The sequence below is a fragment of the Vidua macroura genome, chromosome 20 (genome assembly GCF_024509145.1).
Source record: "Vidua macroura isolate BioBank_ID:100142 chromosome 20, ASM2450914v1, whole genome shotgun sequence".
NCBI classification, from domain to species: Eukaryota; Metazoa; Chordata; class Aves; order Passeriformes; family Viduidae; genus Vidua; species Vidua macroura.
This window is the reverse complement of record NC_071590.1, coordinates 3,756,762-3,780,697: the sequence shown is the minus strand read 5'-3', so window position 1 is coordinate 3,780,697 and position 23,936 is coordinate 3,756,762. Positions and strand designations below refer to the sequence as shown.

General features: G+C 43.8%; 1 protein-coding gene across 1 annotated transcript in view; it reads right to left on the bottom strand.

Annotated features, from left to right (window-relative positions):
* The window catches only part of MYBBP1A (MYB binding protein 1a), a 56,993-nt gene that overhangs the window by 15,561 nt on the left and 17,496 nt on the right, over nucleotides 1-23,936 (bottom strand). The window contains exons 21-23 of the mRNA XM_053995874.1: nucleotides 23,540-23,645; nucleotides 21,150-21,281; nucleotides 19,525-19,593 (exon numbers count right to left, since the gene is read on the bottom strand). Of these exons, the coding sequence (XP_053851849.1) occupies nucleotides 19,525-19,593; nucleotides 21,150-21,281; nucleotides 23,540-23,645 (307 nt within the window). The remainder of the gene's footprint in view (nucleotides 1-19,524; nucleotides 19,594-21,149; nucleotides 21,282-23,539; nucleotides 23,646-23,936) is intronic.

Sequence of the window (23,936 nt, the reverse complement as noted above, 5' to 3'; positions counted from 1 at the left end):
GACAAATGATGGCATGTGTCTACCAAATGTAGTGGAAAGTCACTTCAGTGCAATTAAAAAGAGAATGTGACCCTTGGAGTAGATGAAAGACTGTAATTCATTCTGAAAGGCCCAGGCAGGGTCACAAACCCTCAGGCACCAGCTCTTCTCTAACAATTACAAACACATTTATACTGCAAGTGGGTGTAAAAAGAGAGAAAGGTTGTATGAGGGTATCCTGGATATCTCAGGACCACAGGTTAACTCCAGAGGCACCAGTGCCAAGGGGCAGCTCGAGTCAGCAGTGGGCAGGAGCACGGCAAGCTAATGAGGAAAATAACTGGAAGGAAATCAAAGTCCAGTGGAATGGGAGCTCTGGAGACCTGAGACTCACTATACAGTACACTGAGAACAGTCCCCAGATGGGACCTACTCGTCAGGAATCACTAAGCTTGAAAAGTATTTTAAAAGAAAGGGAAAAAAAAAACCGATCCCAAACCACTGAGCATTCCCTTCTGTGTGACATAAATGAGGAAGTCAGAGCACCCAATCATCTGAGGATCCTGGCTGGTGCTAGCACTCTTTAGTAATTCTGTCACACTCAGAGCTTTCACACCTCCAGCCTGTGTATTAGATTCCAGTAAAGTGAAAATACATTTTGAGTTTCACGTAATTAAAACACTGCTATTGCTCTACTCAACATTATTATTTCTTCCTGATTGTTTTTTTAAACCAATGATAATTTAGTACTAAGCACAAACAACTTTTCCCATTTAAAACAACAAAAAATATTTACTTGTTGGTTGAAATAAAAGTTGGCTTAAGAACATCTCAGTCAGAGAGTAAACATGACACTAATACCTACAGGGTTGTCAGTATCATGCTATGCTGTAGTTTAAGGTTATCATATTCATCCCAGAGTCAATGACTTCTCTGTTCCTAGAGCAGATATTAACATACAGCCTGTTCTTTCACAGCAAACTGAACAGTTCAACAGCAAAAGTTAAACCACAGGGAGAGGGACTGACATCAGTGGACTCGGCCAAAAACATCTGGGGCAGAATCAAAACTAGAATCAAGTTCTTCAATCCTGCTCCAAGGGTAAACCAAATAAGAAACAACAATAACTCCTCAATCCTCCTGCTCATGCCATCCCACCTCAGCAAATTCAAACCAAACCAGGAGGGGCACCAAGTTTTCTTTAGAAGGTGGTGCAACCATCACATATCAGTCATAGCATCCATAAGCACATGAAGAAGGATCCTGAATGTCATCAGAAGATTGCTTAACAGGCAAATTACCCGGAGAAAACAATCTAGCAACCAGGAGCACAAAGCTGCCACCCCCCTTGGAAAGCAACAGTCTACAGCAATGGCTTTCCAGCCACAATTCATCTGTCAGGGCTCTGAAACATCAACCCACTGGCTGGAAGGGCATGGAATAGCTCCCTACAATGGTCATTGGCAGGATTTGCAAAAAGGATCTTGAACATTCAAAGAGCAATCACTTTCATGACCTTCAGGAGCTTCACCAGGCAAAAAAAGCTTTGCTTTATCACCTAATATAAGGGGAGCTAAGAGTATGAGCAATTTTCAAGAGTAAGGAGAGACCCAAAGTCTCTCAGGAGCCATTTCCTTGAGGTGGTAGAGAAACAGCTCTGCTGTTGCATTTTATTTTCCTTGTTTTATCTTCTCAAATACATGGACACAATGCAGCTGGAAGCCAGCATGTTAGAGGTGTGACATCCATGCACATGGCAGTGAACGTTCATCACCCCACACCTGCTTTAGAGGGCTACCCAGAGATACCACAAGCCACTTTCTTGCCCAACTCAACACATCCCACTTTTTGGGAATGCAAACACTCAATGTTTTTAATGAAAATAGCCTAAAAAAGAAAATGAGACTGCTCAGGGGATTTTTGAAGCCATCTCCTGGAATGAGGATCTTCCCATCCCCAGCCACTTCTGGAAACACATCACTGGAGCACCACCAAACAGTGGCAGCAATACCAGAATACAGAAAGATCTTTTCAGAAATGAAGAATAGTCACAAAATTTACCTATGTTCAGTTCTGTGATGCAGAGGTTTCTTTGAGACTTTTAAAATAAAAAACCACACATAGAGCACCTTAGGAGGAGCCAAGCCACCCCAGCTAGTTCAAATCTTTGCATCAGTACTTTCAACCCTTGTAATTTCTCACAGCTCATCATTTACCCTTAATATATTCATTATGTGTCATTTACACATGACCAGCTGCATGTTGTACCATCAGATCACAGACCAGCAGCAATCTGAAGTTTGGAAAGTACTTCCACAAAATCCAGCACAGAGCTGGAGCTCAACCAGTTGACAACCCAGTTGTCTCTCTTCCTCCTGCCCTTCCCAGCAACACTGGTATTTTAGAATGTCTTACAAACAGTTGGCAATTTTGGAGGCTGGCAGAACAATACTGTCCCCAAGAATATCATAGAAGAGTCTCTGCATTTTCTCAGTGCCAAATCAAGCCTGCTGTGCTCCTGACAGAGCGTTCTATGAAAGAGCCAAGTATGATCAACACTTCACAAATGGACAAAAATAGCAGAAGACTCAGGAGTCCCAGCTACCAAACTACAGTCCAGTTCAGGAAAGAGGGTTGTCATCCCCCCCATATGCACAGTCTCTGAAATGAGAATGTGTGAGAATAGTTACAAGCAGATGACAGCCAGATTAGAGCTTTTTCTAAAGGGAGCTGTATGCTGCAGTGCATCCTGTGCACTAGAAGCCACCCAACTGCCTAATCAAAAAATTTTCTCCTTAATGTCAGTTTTTAAAAAGACTATGAAATAGTAAAAATAGTAAAAAAAAAAAAAATACAAGGGAAGTCTACTCAAGCAGGCATGGTAGATACACTTACAGACTCCCACATATATCTATCAAGCATACAAGTAAATAAGGCAGAAAGGCTCATTATCAGTCCATGTGGGAGCAGAGAACAAACAATAACTAAGGGCAGTGCTGACCCTAAGGTTTTCTGTGCCTTTGGTCATTTCTCTCTTATCTACTACAATTACACAAAATACCACTCTGTGCAAATGGTTGTGATTTCTTTCTGAAACAGGCAATGTGCCCACTGCAGTAACCAAGATGTTATGGTAATTCCCAGGTGTGCTCACCCATCTTAACCAGAAACTAAAAAGGAGTGTGAGTGGAGTTTGCATACAACCCAACTTTATCCTGCATGGGGAAGGACAAGACATCTGGCCTAACCATTAAATATGGCAATGGATTAAAGCCCTACCAATCCAGGCACTGGTTTCCTATTGAAAGCAGGTACCCAACACAAGTAGGTCAGAAGTTGCTCTCCCCAGTCACCAGCCAGGTGAGCTGGATGGAGGGGAACAGATCCAGATGTTTTCAATCACTGCAGTTGTGAAAGAGAAGAACAACAAAACAAATAAGCCTTTGCAATACTGCAGAGATTCTGTTTGCAATCCTGAAGAGATGAAGGCATGACCTAAATTCAGAGTTGTTTTTCCAAAGAAAAGCACTCTGTTTATATAAGGACACTTGTTTCTGATGCAAAAATACACACTTTTGAGTCCCAGGTGGTTGAGGATACTGTCTGTAGGTGGCTTTGCAAACAAGTGAAAAAAAACCTGCCACCCAGGCACACTCCTGAGAGAAAAGACACAGAAATCAGCAGCCACCACCACAGGAGCAGGAACCTTAAGATGTTCCTGCACTGTGACACACCAAACCCCAACTCTGAGTTTTCACACAGCTGCTCTGCTGGGTGATCCCAAAGCAGTTTGCAGGCTACAGCTGAGTAACCCTTCCAAACTCCCTGACAGCCAATTCCAGCTTTCAGGAAAGAGGCAGCAAGTTCACCTGGCTTGTCTGAAGCACGTGGCAGGACAGAAACTCCCATTAAATCCTATCCAGGACAGTATTAAGAGCTTATCACATCTCCTTACACTTTGTAAAGGAAGCAGTGGGGAGTTTAAATGCTAACCAAAGACATGAAGATGGATTTTTCTCATCTTTTTGCCTGTTGTTTTTGCAGCATGAACAAAGTTTATCAACATGAAACTTGTCACCAGTGTGGCAAGAGCATCTCATTCCCTTTATGTTAAATATATATATATATATATATATATATATATATATATATATATATATATATATATATATAAAGAAAACATTTTACCTGGAAAATTACAGGTTTGTGCAACTCAAATACATTTTCAGAAGTGAAGAAGCATCAGGATTTTTATTAGTATCAACATTCCACTGCTCTTGGAAGTCCAGGAGACAAAAATATACAGCTGGTATCACACCAGAGAGGCCACTGGTATTTCAGAGCACTGATGTCTCCCTTGTGGCACAGAGCCTGCCCTGCCAGCACATCTGATTTAGTGCCAGCACACAGCATAAAACAGCAGCTCTCAGTGTGTAATCCTCAGCATTAAGACTATTCTACAGCAACAGGGATATGGCAAAAAATAATTGCACTTCTAGAAATTCTCCCAAGCCCTTTGAGACTGCAATCTCATGAATTACATGCTGCATTTGTGACAAATGTTACCAGGAAAGCTGTGTAAAAGAACAGAGACCAAGAATATGGGAAATCCTAAATAAGTTTTCTTTGAATTTCAGTAAATAATTAAACTATGAAATAAATTCCTCAGCTACCTGCAATTTATTACATGTTTAAAATAAACCAACCAACCCACTCCAAAATCCAAAAACTCCACCTTACACTATTGGTTACAGGAGAACAATCTGTCATTTATTACCACAGAGCAGGAGATCCAGAGCACCACAGCAAAAGCCTCTTCCAATTACTCTTACAGCTTTTTTAAAAAGAAAAAAAAGAGCATCCAAAGCCATGAAGCAAGTGCCAATCTACCCCCATTTCTGCTCATACAGTCAAACTATTTTAATTTTACATTCCCATTGGATGTGGGATGAAGACAAAGGCTCCAATGGAGCAGTCTTGAGTTTCAAGGCTTCTTATTTTCAACCGTGTTTGATTCATCCACTTGAGTATTTCTGAACCCACGAGCTACAAGTCTGTTTGATACTGGTTTGGGAGCTGAGTCCCAGTTAGAAACTCAGCCTTGAAGGTTATTCAAAAGGACAAATTATGAGAGGGATAGGACAATAAACCACAACAATGGATGTGTTCCACACAGCAAATTCCCATTCCCAGCAGGCTGTTCAGAGGCAAGGGCTGTATGTATCATGTATGCTGTATATACCATACAATCATGGAACAGTTTGGCCTGGATGGGACACCTTAAAGCCCATCCTGCTCCACCTCTGCCATGGGCTTCCACTGTCCCAGGATGCTCCAAGCCCCATCCAGCCTGACCTTGAGCACTTCCAGAGAAGTGCTGCCAGCTGCTCTGGGCACCCTGTGCCAGGGCCTCAGCACCTTCACAGGGAAGAATTCCTTCCCAAAATCCCATCTATCCCTGCCCTCTGGCAGTGGGAAGTCATTCCCCTTGTCCTGTCACTCCAGGTACTTGTCCCCAGTCCCCCTCCAGCTCTCCTGGAGCCCCTTTAGGCACTGGAAGGGGCTCTGAGGTGTCCCTGGAGCCTTCTCTTCTCCAGGTGAACACCCCCACTCTTCTGGCCTGGCTCCAGAGCAGAGGGGCTCCAGCTCTTGGAGAATCTCCATGGCCTCCTTGGGGGAAGACAAAAAGAGGGACAGAACAAGATTCTTTCCAAATTTAAGTACAAACAAGAAATTATGCTTCAAGATCCTTAACATGTATCCTCACTGAACAAGCATCAAACACCAATTATTTACTTAAAACATACAAAACTTACTGGAATGTTTTAGGTATAGAAAGTGAAAGCCAGAGGTACTCAAGAAACATTTGCCAAATCACTTTTCCTCAATCCCCAAGATGTCACTGCAGTATCTCACACACAGCATGTGCACACAGATGTGATTCATACACATTTCAAATCTAACAGGGAGGGAGGATAAGACAAAGCCCTGGCTGTGGCTTAAGAAAACTATTTTTGGTAACACAAGCTAATTTTTCTCATTTACCACCACTGAAAGAAGGCACACACAAATAGTAGAGCCAAGACTGACATTTAGTAGCTCTCTAAAAGGTTTCAGTATGGAAAGTGCTCACACCTTTTGGGATAAGTGGATTGTTAGGAGAACGTGGCTGGCATGTTCAGCTGTGCAGAACTGCCCATGAAAGGACACCTGAGCAACAACACAACTATTTCTTGGTTTAAAAATTAGACATCAATTTTTACCCCAAATTTACTCTGTCATCCCTCTGATTAAGGGACCTGAGAAGAGCCTTCCCTGCACCCTGTTCCTGCCTGGCACAAGGACATTGTCAGCTCCTGGTGCCTGAAAGCACAGTCACAGGGAGCTCACACTCCTCACGAAGACCATGAAAACATCTCCTGTATGATCACCTGGCTTTGGAGCTGAATTCAGTAATTCCTGCTACAACCCAGTGTCCTCGACTAAGGAAATGGCTTTTTCAAGGCATTCCCTCAGCCAGCCCTGACAAGGTGTGATGTTGCTGTCTAAGGTCAGCAGAACACGAGCAGGACACAGATGACAGTTTAAAGGTTTGCCTTGCCTCCAGAAACAGAGATCAAAGCAGAATGCAGAAGTAAAAACTTATCAGAAACCCCCAGCCATCATCCACCATCCCCTGCTCCCACACCTTCACAGTGCTCCAAACATCATGCTCTGGGCCAGAAAGCAGGCTCCTCCCTCAGTCTGGCCTTGCCAAAAAAAAAAGAAAAAAAAAAAAGGGAGATTTATGAGCTCAGGAATAAAATTGTCTGTGCCAAAAAGTGATGAAAACAAATTTAAAGCTTAAATTAAGTTCCTTGACAAATGGATGAGAAAAATTTTGCAAGGCTGGTTAATTACAACAGGTAAAGCATTTAAGTGACATTTAAATCACATTTTACAACCTTGGACAAGAAAGGCAGTTTCAGTGTACTCCCACCAAACATCCTATGTCATCAAGCTCTTGCAATCTTCAGTGGTTTGGAACAAGCCAACCTGCACTGCAGCCCAGCTTCAGGCATCTTTACCTGTTCTTCCTTCCCAGGAAAAATGCAGATTTCCACAGATCTGGCAGGAACCTTTAAACCACTCACAACAGCTTACATATAATTAGTACATTGAAAATAATTGCCATACAAGACATGTTTTGCTCATTTGACCATCAGCATCATATAGATAATCTGTTTAGGCCTTCTTAAGCACAAAAATGATGAATGAACTCTGTGGGTTTAACTTTTACTCCCAAACCTCTCCCTCTCTCTGGCTGGTTTAAACATGCAGAACAGCAATTTGCAAACAAAAGGGGGTTTGTGTCCTCCTGGGACTGTTAGAACATACATCCATACAGACATTCCCAGTGCAGGTCAACTTCCCAGTCACTATCTCAACAATGGAAAAAATGGAAAAGCAATCACCTGCTCATCACCTACTGAAGTGGCAGGTGAACTGGATCCCTCACCTCCATGCCAAGACCAAGACTCAAAGATAGCAGAAGTGCCTGCAGGGAGAGGAAAACCACAGGATGTGGAGCCAGATCAGACCTTGGTCCCTACTTTGGATACTCTACTTTTGGGTTTCAGGTTTTGCTACTTTTCTTCTGAAAAAGAGCAAAGCTTCCAGGAAGCAGAGACAAAACTGGCTGTGAAGGAATCTCCATCTTCCTACCCCTCCTGCTAACTCCCCTCTCCTCTCTACTTTTATTAACCCTCATAAACCTCTTCACCTGTGGCTCAGATGTCCTGCTCTAGGCAGTAGCAAGGAGAAGCTAAGCAAACTGTTATTATCCACTACCATTCCCAGGGCTCTGAAGAGCAGCAGTTGACTGATCAGATGAGCTGCTCACTTCATTCTGCTGTGACTGAGCACAGACAACAGAAACTTCATCCCATAAGTTACACTGGCACATACTCCTCCTCCTCCACAACCTGAAAATGGTTATGGCATGACAAGCACTGTAACCACTGCTGTTCAGTCTGGCTGAAAATGTGGATTGAGCTCCACCCCACACCAACCACCTTTATATAATGCAGCTGCACCTGCACGAGTTGTGTCAGTCCAGACCCTACAGGTAAAGATACTCATTGATTTCACTGACACAGTCACCACAGATGGGTTTTAAATGTACTTGAGACAGCAGAAATCCCAGGACTAGCAGTCCTGGCAGATTATATACACAGCCTGCAGACCATATCTACAGCATTCAGTCACACAGGTTTCTTCATGCCCTAAACCATCATTACTTTGTCTAACCAGGGACTCTGTAAATCACATTCTCTTCTCTGCTGCCAAGGAATGGACTTTTTCCATGCTTGGTTCTCCTACAAACAGTGCTCTGGAGGATGTTCTTGCCAGAGGAAAAGCCTCAACTTGCACTTCACTAACCAGAGGGGCCATTTGGGAGAGTCTGCTCATTGCAGTAGGACATCTGTGCCCAATACAAGAGTGCACAGGTGCACCTGCTTCCTTCAGCACTGCTCTGCTGTCAGCTAGGAGAGGCAAAAAACTAATTAGAAGAAAAATTAAAGCTTTCCCCTATGGTCACCACAGTCTAACAAGATGCAATGATACAAATAAGTTGCTATATTTTAAAGGGAGTAGAGAGGAGTCCCTACCCACAGAGAGATCTGACAGTGCAGTTTTTCAGAGGATACCTGCATGTTAAATACTGGGCTGCACTCGCAGGTTTTCTGCCTCAGAAAAAGGGTCTGCAGGACACTTGTGCAGTCAAAACAACTAACATATAAAATAATACACAGGACCCCTGGGCCAGGCCTGGCTGATGGTATTAGATACCAGCTCTGAGTATTTCACTGGCATACAAGAAAATGGTGAGTGTTGGACTAAGCCCTTTTCTGACCCAGAGATGGGGTAACTGAGTTTTAAAAACTTTTATTCTGTTATCAGTCTCATGTGAAGGGTGAGACAATACAGATGTTATAATTCATGCCATCACAATCAGAAGCCAACTAATTACAATACACTATATGTGTTTCTTGGCCTATCAGCTTTTGCCACACTATGCTGTAAATGCCTTAAAGCCAATCATCTAAAATCACCCCTCATGAGCATTCAGGGCTGGGGAAAACCTTGTGCTCTTCATTCACAGAGGCCAACAGGCAGACCCTTGGGACACAGCAATCCAGATATTGGACTGCTGCTTTGGTCAACACAGAGATTCATTTCTCCCTGGGGTAACCACTTACCATATCAGAAAGGCCAATCAGTTTAAATATTTTGCTCCAAAAAAAAGTCAATATATTATTACCCTAAATTCTTGAAAAATGAAAAGATGCCATAATTAAGTGAGCCATGAGGACACAAGATAAATCAGCAGCAGAGCACAAATTAGCATCCATGAGCTCTGATGGTTTTTTTCCTCTTCCTGTAATGCACAGTTACAGGAGTGAAACCCTGGTGGGGAATACTGGTACCACGGGACATACTGAGAGCAGAGGAGAAAAGAACAGGAATGGATTCTCTGGAATGCAACCAAGCCTCCCTTTCCCACATTAAAAATAATAATCAGAAAATATGCCCATTTTCTTCTTCTCTCCCAAGTTAAAGATACAGTCACAATTTTAAAAAATAATCTAAAACAATTTGGTTTCTTAATATGACCCTGCTTATTTTGGAGCACTTCTACTTTGCTTTTACAAGTTTCTCACTCTAAACATCAGAGCAAGAAATGTTCTTTTGTTAAGAAATCAAAGCCAAGACTCTTGCAGGACATTGCAGCATCTGAGGCTCAAAGAAACATGACCAAGAAGGCTCCCAGGAAACTGTCTGGGACACTTTCCTTTCTCTCAGCTCTGGCTTTCCTCTTGAAAAAAAACCCAAACCAGCCTACCCCCAACTGAGGAATTGTCAACTTCTATTTATTTATTACTTATATATTGTAGTATTGAACACCAAGAGGTTCCACTGACACCTCAAGTTACTCACACACATTGGTAAGACCAAAACCAAAACTGTCCCCAGTTGCCTCACCCTCACTGCTCCTCCCAACACTTTCCAATCCAGTTGTCTCCTCTGGACAGCAAAACCCTCAGTTCAGAAGAGACTTGCAATAGGATTTTCTTGAGGCAATTCAGAAGGCAGCTACAGCATAATGCAGCCTATTTAAGGAGACTTTGCTAAAGTCTAATTTAATAATTTAGAGGAGATTTAAGAGCAGCACACATTTAAAAAAAGACCATGTTGCCTAGGCACTGTGTGCTTTTAGCTGCTGCCCCTGATACACTAGACCAGGCTTGATATTGCACAAACGAAGGTTTTCATCTTTTGAGAACATTCAGCAGCAGATAATGAGAAATTAGAATTGCAATTCGCTCAAACATCAACCACTGAAGTTTAGCCTTCATACAGTATAAAAAAAAGGTACTTGCATGTCAGTAAAATTATTAGCTTGGAATATTGAAATAAAAAGCATTGCTAAGCAAAAAAAAATGGAACTTGTACTGAGTTGAACTTTGCAGATTCCTTGTTTTGGATGCTCACCAGCAGACCTCTTCATTTTGCAGAATCCACTGAGAGAGGCAGGATGACAAGACAGAGGGCACAGTCCCCTTGAGAAGTGGGACAGGGCTGGAAACCCTCTTCTGTGTGGAGGCTGCTGAGAAATCCTGCAGAGATACCTGAACTCCTTTCTTGGGCTTCAACTTCTGCAGAGTGGCATTTTAAAATGGGCCAAGGGAGAGCAGAAAGAGAAGCAGCCAAATCCCACTACTCCCACACCCCCATACTACAACAAAAATGGACCTGCCACTTGGTACACAAACACTTGGGGACATCCTTGTCAGTGAGCAGAGCCCAGATTGGCATTTCATTTTATGCTGCAGAAGCCCTAATCTTTTTTCACTTGCTAACAAAACACCCTTCTAACACACCTCCTAGTACTCCCACACCAAGATCTTACTGTAAAGAGAACATAAATCATTCCCCAGAATTTCAACAGGATTCTATTCTGGGTTTTTTTTATATTTTGCAACATTAATATATCTTGAGTCCATATGACTGAGAGTAGCTCATTTTCTCACACCACAGCCAATTCTTTCCCTCCTGTGTTTGTTATGCCATTATTAAATACATGGCAATAACCTTGTCTCTGAGCAAACTTTTCCCATTTGCTCCACACAAACACCTACTCCTCAAACTGTTGGAGGGGCTGTGTTTGGGAGGCTGAGCACAACACACTTGGGTGGTTCAATCTCTTTTTAAAAACTATCAACTCACTTTTTAAAAACTATAAACTCCCCATGTGGCAAGATGGCAAGTTTAATTTAGTAGGCTAGGAAATTACTCAGAATTGGAAAATCACTGCAATATGGTTTAGAACTAACTCAGCAAGTCCATCCTACATGCAGGGCTGTTACTGCTCTGGAGCACTTTCCTCCTTGGACAGCTCTTACCAGCAGCTGTCTCTACAGCAATAATTAGTTTCTGTGACCTTTTAATTTTCTTGTTTCTTCCCAGCAACAAACTAGAATGTTTCCTCCATTACTGAGGATTTGCTACAAGATCATCAACACAATCGGCTGAACAGCAGTTAGCAGAATAAATACAGCCTAGATCTCCAGAATCACAACAAAGGAAAACAAAAGCTTTTTCATGTTCTGCTTGTGCTACATTGAGTATGGTGGAATAAGGCAATGTTTGTGCCAGTCAATTAATGCTGGTATCACTATGGATTTGTTTGTGGGCAATGCAGGCAACTGTTTGCTAGACACTTCTGGCAAAAGACAGAGGCCACTAGAAAGCACCAAGAAGTAAAAACAAAAAAAAAAAACAAAACAAAAAAAAAAACAAAAAACAAAAAAAAAACAAACAACAACAAAAAAAAAAAACAACCAAAAACAAACTGTATAAAGGAAAAACAAACAAACATAAACAGCTCACAACATGCATGTTGCTCCCAAAGGACCCTGCAGGTTCAGTGACAGGGGTCCCACATTGAACTGAAATACACCATGAGCACACCAAGTTCTCAATGCAAATACAAGTGAAAACTCATGCCACGGGATTTCGGGCACTCAGCTTTAAATACAGTCAGGAGGACCTGAAAAATTTCAACACACCTTTTTATATTTTCAACCATCTCACACAGGTAAAAGAGAAAAACAGCTTAGAAAGCAATTCCTCAAGGAGACACGTTTTGCTGTGGCATCAGACACCTTTCCAATGAACAGCAGAGACTATTTATAGATGCTGTCAATGTTCTCCTGCTCACCAAAGGAAAATGTTTTTTCTGCACAATCCCACTGCAAGAAATGCTCTCAAAAATGCAAGGTTGGGATGCAATAATCCACATGCACAATCATCCTAAATGTCTGGGAACTCAAAATCTCCACACAAAAATGTAGAGCACTCTGGCTCTGACCCAGCAAAGCATTTAAGCATTCAACTGCTCTCCCTTCAACTTCAGTGGACAGTTTACATATCTAGAGCTAGTTCATGTCACAGGGCTTTGCTGGCTTGTGATGAAATACATCAAAAATGTCCAAGAACCCACCCATAGTTCAGCTTCACCTTGCAAAACACAGATTCTCCTTGACCATCAACTTACACAAAACAAAAACAGGAACAGGACACTGTCTGGGGCCAAAGCATGTCAGTTTGACATAGATTTTCCAGCTGCAAATGATTTCTTTTTATTGAGGAGAGGGCACATACTGAACCAAGGAAGATGAAAAGGATGGATTCAACAAGCAACAGCCTCTCCAGCACTGCATCCCTTGGATCTCACTGCCTGGGGACAATTCACCTTCTGAAGGTCTGACCACCTTGACAGAGGACACAGGCTCAGGGTGTCTGACCTGCACCAAGGGACAGAGGATGCTCTGAAGGAAGGGAGCCTTTCACTCATGGCCTATTGCTCAGCTCTCACCAGTTGCCTGCCCAGTGCTCATTCCTCATGCAAAGGAGGTAGAGCTGAACTGGTACTGGTTCTTATCTGGGGAGGTTTATTTTGCTTCATTTTTAGTAACAGCTTATGCAAAATGTTCCATAACAAGCTCTTCCTCTACTACCTGCTGGCAGCTATCTATGAGCACACAGGCAGGGCACGGTGCATTAATGTGGGGATCCATTCATCTCCCCCAGCACGAAGTGAAATACTCCCAAACAATCACACAGAGGGGTGCTGTCTTCTGAGGCTTTGCAGCACTTTTACTGCTCTTGCTGTATTAAAGTTTAATTAATTTTTAACTTAGATATTTACATAGAACATAAACTGTTCAGAAGGACAACTGTCAACCAGCCTAGACCTCTTTGGCAGGAATTTGGGATCATATTTTACTCTTCTGGTGATGGCAGCTCTGGCACAGACCTGCTTCAGTTCTGCAAAATTATATCTATATATGTTTGATCCCTTTAGGGAGACTGCCAAAGCACCAAGATTAATTAGCAACTTACCTAAAATACACTCTCTGTTAGATAGATCTTAAAGAGTTCCTTGTCACAGACAGTTTTATAAAAACACATTCTGAAATACTAATGAATCTGTATGACATAAGATGATTTTGAACTCTGTCTCAGTGCCCATTCTCATTTCCACACTAAGTAAAATTACTTTTATTAGTTTCATGACAGCTCTGCACTTACATCAGCCCTGCAGAGTTCCAGCCAAATCACAGAAAATAAACTCACTTGATGGACAAATACAGCCTCATTACGCTTGCAGCTACTGCAACATCCTCCATCAATATAGCTTTGAATGTAAATAAGAAGGCAGGAATGTATTCAAATGGATGTGTGACCACAGTGCAAAAGTAATTGCAGAGGCTCTTATCAATTGTGTTAATGTGTACAATCCCAGTGCCTTTCCCAAAGAAAAAGAACAAGGGATGGATATGAAACCATTTCTGTAAACCCATGGAAAAAGTTTCACACTAGAAGAGGTTTTAAGTGTCTGCCATGAGCAAGATGGTGACAACACCTTACTCCTGGCAGTAGTAATTTTCATTTATTAGTGCTCATTTCCAAACTGGTTCCAATACTGCTGGCCAACAAGCTGGACTTCTCAGGGAAAAGCACAGTGCTCCAGAGCCTGTTTCCAGTTGGGAGCTGGCAGGTGCCCTTGCCTGCAGGAGCCTGCATCAGCAGCACACCTGGGTACTGCAGTGCAGTGAGCCACACGTTTTCCCTCTCCACCTGATCCTCACGCCCACAGAGAGTTTTTAGGGTAGAAACATTAATTCACGGACTCATCCAGTCCTCATATATGGGAATGGGGGGATACTGCAGTGAAAACCTCACCACAATTACCAGTGCAGCACTGAGGGGTTTGTGCTGCAGCCCAGGGAGAGCCCAGGACTGCACAATTACAGAATTAGATGTTACTGTGGCTCTGCTCATCAGACCAATACAGCTAAAAATAAACCAGGAAGACATTCCTCACCTAAGGCTCAGGAGGGTTCTGGTATGTAGCTGAGTCATGCAATAATCATTAAATTAAACACATCTTGATGCCTGGTTTATGCTCCATCAGCACAAACTAAAAAAACAGGCTTTTGTGCATATTGAAAGAGCAACACTACACCCACTGAAACAGGAGCAAGGAAATAATTTGAAGGTCAAGGTCTCCTGGAAAGCAACTGCAGCAGTAAGAATGAATTGTCCTAAGAGAAGAGGAAGTGAGGACTAGCTCATACACGTTTTTCTCCAAACAGAATTTGAGAGAATATGTTTAGTGCTTGTGGAAGACATCAGGCTGACAGGAACATCCCTCATCCATGAAACAGCACAAGCCTCCCCCATGCTGTCAGCATCACACACGTTCTGCTGGCCAACTGCACTGCCAGTGAGATCATCTGTGCCAGACACTTACCACAATTCACTAGCACCAGGAGAACTCAAAGGGATAATGCAAGCTCCACCTGTGATGGCTTGTCATTTTCCCATACCAGTTATCCCTGGGGTGTCTTTCCCCAGCTGCCATTTGTGCCTGAGCCACTGGGAGCACCAGTGTGTGACAGGCATTCCAGGAAGGGTAGCTGCACTTCACTGTGTGCAGCACCTTGTCTGTAAGGGAAAGCTCTCACACCTGCCTGGATGTACCAAAAGATTGTGATGTAAGCACTGGCCCCACCTCCTACCACTGAAGACATTTCTGCAAGGACAAGGTCACAGTGTGACTGATTCTTAGGACCTCAGTCTGCAGAACTGCATTCAACAACTTAGATCAGACTGCACTACAACATCATTCTTTACCTCTTTCTTCCTTTTTTTACTTTAACTTGTAGCACTTCTCCCACTCTAAAGGTCCTCTTGAAAAGCTTCACAGCTGCTGCTTGCAGTCAAGTGATTTTGTATAGTTTCTAGTCACTTCTTTCTACAACAGAGAACACTGCAAGGACACATGGCAGGGATGAGGCAGGCCATATTCTGAGAAGACAGTAAAGCCTTAAGTTATATGTTGGTTTAAAATACATATGGGATGGCAAGTATCAACAAAAGTTTGTGAAAGGGATCCCAACTGCTACTGTAGAATAAAAGAAAATTAAAAAGCCCACAAACAAAACAAAAAAAAATCCACCCAAACCATTACAAAACTCACCAAATTTCTCAGTTCAATAAATGAGTGACAACCAAACACTATTCATTTTAAAGCCTGAAGCATTTTAACTTTCACACAGGCATGTCTGGGACTTAAACTTCCCACTTGAAGAAAGGCAGAGCTTAAAAACAGGCCAGCCAATATCACTGAGCACTCAGAGCACCAGCTGCCACAGGCACAATGCATTTGAATTAGCAGAGCAAGAGTCACAGGGTCCTGCAGCCAGTGTGGACTCACAATGGCTGAGAAGTCCAGCTGAGAAGCATGAACTGCCTGGGGCAAGGTGGTTTTGCAGATCCACTGTCACACACATCCTGTGTCTTTCTCCTGTAGAGGTTTAAACAGGTACTAAATGAATTCAGGGTGGGATGACAACCCCCCTTCCCTGGTTCAAACATCCCTTGCCTTTGTTTCCCCACTCACAAATAACACCAATCTCTCCATCTCTTTCCTTTTCCAGGGAAACTGCTGCATTACTGTCTCTTGCAGGCATCTGTGCCCCAGTTGTAACATCAGAGGAGCAGAACTTGGCCACAGGTACAAGCTTCAATCTCAGTAAGACCACTGCAAATTCACCTTTCCAGTTTAAAATTTGTTACACAGGTTGAGTTTACTGCTAAGAAAAATCTACCAACCCTATCACTGTGAGCCACAATTAAAACTGCCTGGAGAGCTCTAACCCCCCATTAAGTGTTGTTTTATCTCACAAATTACTTCAACATGGAGCTGAACAACGTTACTGCTCCTTTAGGCATGTAGGACAGTGTCAGAGGAGAAGGGCTGACAATGTCAGTCACACTAGCTAAAGTTGTAAAAGCTTCCTTTTCTTTTGCTAAATTCTGCATCAAGATGCAACCTTTGAATATCTCCAGAACACCCTACTCTACAGCAAACACCCAGGGCCAAAGGAAAGTAGCTCCCAGAAAACATGTAACACCCATCCAACAGCTACAAACACCTCTGCTTGTAAAGACACAGCATTGCTGCTGAGGGTTTGCTGCTCTCTGGGTTTTAGAGGTGACCAGCTGAGGGAGAAAGGATGCACAAAAAGGCTGTAGCAGTGCAAGACCCAGTTGCCTGGGTCATCAGCTACAGCCAACAGTCCACATACAGCCTCTCCTTTACAATATTCATGTACTGACTTCACAGAAGTCATAATTCCATGTTAAAGAGCATTGCCTCTGATGAAATAAGTCACAACTTTCACCTAGACACTCCTGCCCCTGAACAGACTGTCCCTCTGCTGTAAGTGAATTGACTGAAGTTAACTTTAACATGGTAAAAGGGGGAAAAAAACTATGTGTGCAAGGGCAAGGTAAGTTTTCAGCCAAATCATCCTCATGTCCCATTTTGTGATGTAAATGCACAAACACCTGGGCAGCAGGCAGGTACTGAGGTCCCCAGGACTAAGGGCTGGGGCTGGAGAGGCCAGACTGCTCCTCTCCAAGCCAGTGCCAGCTGAGCAGCATCTGAATGGCTCCTGTTACCTCTGCCCAAAAACTGAGTTTGACACACCTGCAGCAGCCCACAGCAGCAGGCACAGGAACAACAGTGCACACGCAGTCCAGGTTTGCTGTTTCTTAACCAGACCCCAGGCAGGCCCAAGCCTTGCTGTACACAATGTTCTGCAAACAACCTCAGCCAGGCTGGTCCAGGGGAATCACTTAATGAACAAGTTTAACTTTACACTAGAGGCCCCAGCAAGAGCAGAGCTTCTTGAAGTAAGAGCTGGGCATGTAGGCCAGTGGCCACAACAGCTTACTTAGAGGCCCTAAAAATAAGGACCAGTCTGGCCGAGAGGAGATGTGGAACAGACTCCCTGGCTCCATGCTGCTCTCACAAACTTCCAGGTATATAGAGTGAGGAGGAAGGAACAGCCCCCTCACATCCTCTTCACAAATCACTTTTCATTTTGTTCACCTTAAAGCTACCTTAAAGCTCAGCCTGAAGGTGCATCTCCTTTTCCCCCAGGCTGGCTGGGACAGTGGCCAGCAGCCCTGCTGGGCCAGAGCCCCAGGGTCTGTTATCAGGCCAACACAAGACACCTGCCCAGAGCTGAGCCTCCACCTTCCCGTGCAGATCATGGCTCTTCCCACCTGGCATGGCCCTGGGACACCCTGCTAAAGCTATCTGCACAGCCAGGAAGTCAGAATCCCAGTGGGATTAGCTGTTCCTACAGATGCAACAGCCATACTCAGAACAATCACCACTAACAAGAGGAGTGTTAGAACAGGAATTAAGCCTCCAGTCCCTGGGACTAAGCTAGTTTAATGTTTAGAAGCCAGTATTTAGGGCTAAAAGTAGAAAACCACGCCACTTGCCTCTCAGTCATCAGGGCTGGTCAAATTCAGAGTACCATGAGACCTGTGGTGTTTTCAGGACTCTTGAGTTAGTACAGCCCTTTTGGAAGCTGAGTCCTTCCACCTCATACTCCCAGAGGTTGCCAGGGAGAAGTTACCCCCCTGCTTTACCCATATCACTTTGCCACATATACCCACCTAGCCTGACTTCTACCCTACCTGCTAGGATACCACCAAAACACATTTACACTGAGAATCAGTGGGAAAATTTAACTGAAAACCTCACAAACTGGACATTTGATGCTGGGAAGCCAGAATTCCTGAAAAGGAAGCACTGTGTAAAAAATGTAAAGCTGCAGCTCCAAGCTCCACAGGTTTTCCAGAGCTCACTCTCCATGTGCCTTTGTTTGAACAGCAGGATATCCATGTTCTGTACCCAGCTCGCACACACTCCACATGTTGTCTCCTACTCCTCCCACCCACAGGCAAACAGGCTCTGCAAACAAAGCTAAAGCAGCTTGGTGGAAGCCCTGGTAGAAGGAGAATGCTATTCCCTGTGGAGAAGCAAAGATAATGGAAACTCCACACAATGGAGCTGTCTGCTTGGGATGCTGTTCTGGTCTCTTGAGGATGGGATCAAATATGTGCCTTACAATTAATTTTGTTGTTTGTGTAACACATCCTTATTACCATCCACTGAAATTATAATTATTAATAGCTCAATTCACTTTTTTTTTTTTTTTTTGTCTTCTTTAAATCAAAGCCATTCCTGTTGGGTAAAACAGTCTGAACTGCAATTTACACTGACAATGTAAAGCAGCCCTACTGTAAACACATACCTACCCCTTCACATTCCCTCCAATGATCAGAAACAACAAAACAGCTATTTATGACACAGGAAGATCAGATCAATCTAGGATGCACTTCTGCAGGGGACAGACACAGGGTACAGCTGGGGGTGGGAAAGTTTGAGACTGCTACTGGCCTAGAGGGGTTTTGGTTATTAACTGTGTGGAAGGCCCCCCCACTGCAGTGAAAATCCAGGCAGGCCTCATTCCCTGCTCCAGCAACACTGAGCTGTGCACTCACCCTGCAATGTTTTATTGATAAGGCTCCACTAATTTTGTGTTAGGCACAGGCAACCAACCATCAAAAATCAGATCTGTGGTACAGGTGGTTTTAAACGAAATACAGCAGCACACAGACTTTAAAATGCAGGACAGCTAGCAAGGCACAGAACAGACTCAAGAACCTGACCTCGAGGTAGCATGAGGAGGCAGGGACTAAGGCATACTCCATTAATACCAAGGAACATCTTACCAAGAAGGAAGTAATCAAGGAATAAGCAACTGTAGTCAACCCATACCACAATAAGACCTCAACCCTGAAAGCTGCAGGCAGTTTTTAAAGGAGATGCTACCAAAGAGCCCCCATAACTGGGGATATATTGTGTGACACTTCCACAACTTCACACACCTGAAGCAGCAAGGCAGTATTTGCAAAATCTCTGCCCCTACCCCAGAAGCCGCTTCCAAAACTGGGCAGCCCTAAAAGCATATTATAAACATATTAAAAAATCATCTGAGCTGCCATGTTTAAGTTACTTCTCTGATTGACTGCTATAGAGCTTTGTTTGTTTACTTTCATTCTTACCTGCTGATGTTGCCTGGCTGCTGCTGTGATAAACTCAACAAGAGTATCTACTAATGGCTTACACATGATCTGTAACAAAGAAAGACACAGTCTCTCATTAGTGGTTTGCTGACAGGTTTGTTTTTCAAGCAAAGCAGTCTATGTTTTACACAGCCTCCTGAGTAAGAAGAAAATAACACAAGAAAGAGAAGTGCCCAGAAATCAGCAACAGTTTATTTGAAAATTAACAGCTTTTTTCACACCAGCGCTGAGTGAAATCTTGATCACAACAAAAAGCAGCAGCAAAACTCTTCACGTCTTTTCACCTGGAAAAATCAGGCAAGCATTTTCCACCTCCTGTGTTCTGCCAAGTGAAAACTAAAGTCTGCATCTGGCTGACACTTTCTGTAGTGTCAATTCACTTTGTGCAGAACCCCCAGTCCCAGGCAAAGAAGAACATGTTGAGTTGTAGCCAGGTGTGGGTTGGTGTCTTCCCAGGGAACAAATGACAAGACAAAAGGAAAGGACCTAAAGTTGCACCAGGGGAGGTTTACATTAGGTATAAGGAAAAATCTCTTCGCTGAAAGGGTTGTCAGGCACTGGCACAGGCTTCTCAGGGAAACGGTTGAGTCACCATCCCTGGAGGTATTTAGAAAGACATGTGGATGTGGTGATTTTAAAAGATAATTCTACAAGGAGCAGTTATATGGAATCCAAAGGCTTTAGAGATGTGCAGGTGGTTTCTAAAGCTTGCTGTCCATGTGGGCAACACACAGTCCTGCTCTCCCTCCATTTCTCAGACTTATGTACGAGGCATCATGGGCTGGTGTCCTAAGAAACCTGGCCAGCAGAGGATGGGGTCTCTCCTGGATGGAGTCCTCAGAGCCTGAAAGCATCCTGCCCCAGTTACACAAGCCTACATCTCCTCCCACCCTCATGTCAGACATCAATTCTAAAAGGTTTTGAGAAAGGGCTTCTGGCAGTTGTCTCTAGCTTGCTGTGACCTAAAAACTCCTGAAGAATTGTATGACATTCAGGCTCATGGCCTGTTTCTTAAAAACTGGCTGTCCTCATAGAAGAGACCAGCCCCAGGCTTGGGTCAAGTTTGCAGGAAATTCCTCAAACATTTCAGACACTTGCATTGTCTGAATATCAGGCTTGAAGATTAGATTTCTAATTTTAGAAGTCTAATTCCAATTAGACTTTATACTCCTCAGCCTTCTTGGAAGAAAACTGAGAAACTGAGCATGCAGTGGAAGCAGAGATGGACAGGAGCTACATTGGTTGTTCAGACAAGGTGACCTGTTTTGCCTTTGTGCAAACCTTGCTCATCCATGTTGTCTTGAATACTGGTAAAAAATTAGAGCTTCTTAGGCTATGTTTTAAAGAGCAGCCTGCTGTTCACCTGCTTTCTGCATGCAGTATCCCAGTCCAAACCATAAATGAGATCCTGGCCTCCTGCACTGTTGCTATAAAAACTGAGTCTGAGTTTTAAAGTTTGAGCAGGTGAAAACCCAAGGAAACCTCACAGCAATTTCAAAAGTCTGCAATAAAGCAGAGAAATTTCTCTTCCTACTTTGCCCAGAATTATAATCCTACTTTGGAGCCAGCAGAAGACAACACAGCACACAGCCAGCAGCACTTACTGGGAAGCGTTTGAAGAGATCATGGAACATGGAGCATGTAAGGGGACTGTTCCGTTTGCTGAGGAACTGGGTCAGGGCCTGCTGATAGATAACAGCCACCTTCTTCACATTCAAACAGCCTGGGTTCAAAAGCTGTAGGGAAGAAAACAGAACAAGAGCATTTCCAGTGAAACACAAGAATGAATCACTAACAACAAATAAGTTAATTTTCATCAGTTCACAGAGGTTTTTCCAACAACTAGTTATGCTTGAGATATGACACAGAACCACGAATAAACAGCCAAGTGGGCCCCAGATGTGCTCTCCCAGACACTGACAGCCATATGACCTTGTCACTGAAGGGCAGCACAGCTTTTTAGCAGGACTACAGACACTCCATGTAGTGTGGGCTGTGCTCTCGGTTTGTGGTTGGCACATCTAGTACACGAGGCTCAGAGGGCACTGCAAACCCATGGTGCAGTAGCTGGGCTGTGCACATGGTGTTTGTTCTCAGCTGAAGAGCTACTTGTATCTGCAGATTTTAGTGTATGTACATACCTGTATCTACATACACTTAGCACCTATGTCCAGGACTCCTAGGTACTCAGCAGACAAGACCCAGCACTGATCAGGGATCCAGCAATCCCAAAACTGTGTCCATGCTCCAATATCCCCCTCTGGTGGGGAACAAGAATCCCAGACACACAGCAACCAGCTGAGACCTGCTCAGGCTACATGGATCTAAACAAACAGGAGTCATTGAAGAGCCAAGTGTGGAGCACTACATCCCAACATTCCTGACTGTTCTCGTACTGCTAGGGAAGTACTGCTCTTTGGGAAGAGTGAAAAATTAGGGCCCAGGAGGAAAAAGCTGTAATCTTCACAGCAGTGAACCTCTGCCCAAGGATTTTTTCCATGGCCCCATGGAAATCTAAAGCCAAGGTAACCTGGTGTCCCATTCTCAGGTCAAACTCCCAGTGCTGAACACAAGCTGAAGTGGAACAAGGAAGATGGGTATTGAAATATTACCTCAGTTTTTCTAGTTGAGTGTCTCTACTTAACACTTATTTGACACACACATCTGCAGGGGAAATACATGCATACATTTACTGAAAAAAAATTCTTCTATAGTTTTTCCATAAATTTGGCTACTACATCCTAGTGTCTGCTCTAGTTCCACTTTCCTGCTTATTAAAAAGCTCCAAATTATGCTCACAAAGCACAGCTCACTGGAAACACACAACAGTTCTGTCTCTGGTTCCCCACTGCAAAACCTCCCTCGCCTCAACACAATGTCAGCATCAGCAGCATTACATGAACTGAGCTGTCACTTCCCTCAAACTGGCAGCTCATGTCAGCTGCTGGCTCTGTCCCTGCCTGCTCAGGACCAGAGTTCTGCTCCCCATTGGAATAAGAGCAGTGAAACTTCCCTGTGAAACTGCACAAGGATGCTGTGAAGCATGCCTTACTCTAGCCTCAAAGTCAAGTATGTTGTTTGTATTACCCCCAGATCTCCCATTTTGTTTTACTTTTACAGAAGGCCCAGCACTGCACAGGAGTTACTTGGATTAACACCCTCCACCTCTCCCTAAGCCCTAGAAACACTGACTGTCTTTTCAGCCTCCAGTAATACTTCAATGTGTGTTAATTTGCATGAGGGAGCTCTGTTTATTTTTCTACCCCACAGGATGTCAGCAAGATTAAGGCACTAACTCCTGTCATCAATTTGAGGGGTTCAGAGGCAAGGCCAGGGTCAACTGGTGAGACTGAGACACTGCTTGCTATGTTTCTAGTGGAGGTGACTGGAGTGGGCTGCCCAATATAAAGGGTCACCATACTCTGAGACCTGTGAAATGCAGCAGAGACAGTAGGTGAAAGGGGATCAGACTAAGGGTCTCCTAGTAATGGACACCCCTAGCACAGTCACATGAAGTCTCCCTCCAAACAACTACCACCAAAATCAGGCAGGGCTGCTCCACACACTCTTCACCTTAGCCCAAACCTCAAGAGAATAGGTGTTTACTCTCACCCACCACTGTTCTGTGTCTTTCTGCTCCTCAGCACCCTCTGGAAGAAACTCAAGAGTGACTGCCAGGAGTTTAATAGAAAAAACAGTAAATCAGGGAGGAGAACAGCACAAATACACAAGAGGCTTCTTTGGATATCAACCTGGATCCACTGAATCAGCAACCCCTGTGCCTATGGGCAAGCAGGCAGGAAAACGTGAAAGCCAGGAGGGTGAGGGCCAGAAAGGGATGGGGAACTTTTCAGTGTCATGGAAATCAGTAATGATAGGTACCTGCAAGCAGCAGGCCCAGTGACAATGAACAAGGAAGGCCCACCACCAGCAGAACCAGGTAATGCAGCTTTACCAGCAAAAAAAAATCCTGAGGAGCAGCCTCATGTCTTACCTGACACGCCTGCTTTGCTCTGCTGTCACTCTGTTTCTCGGGCTCAGGGGGAGGAAGAGTTGATGATGTGTTTCCTTTCAACACTTTGAGCAGGTATAACGAGGCACTACAAAAGAAAACAGGAGAACACAGCAGTTACCACAGTGCCACAGTGAAGCTACCCAAGGGCAGAGACCAAGGGGTGCAGGCAGCTCACTCAGTAGTGAAGATGGTTACTGAACTTGAGAGGGTCCCTTCTCTCAATCTAACCCACTCTGGCCAGACCTAATGACAAAGAAATCTTAGGAAGCTGAATCATTTCATTATGTGCATCACAGTCAGATATCCCCATTGTCAGCCTGGTGTCCTCAAGCTCATGCTTTTGACTGGCACTGCTGGAGGAGTTCTGCACCTAGCC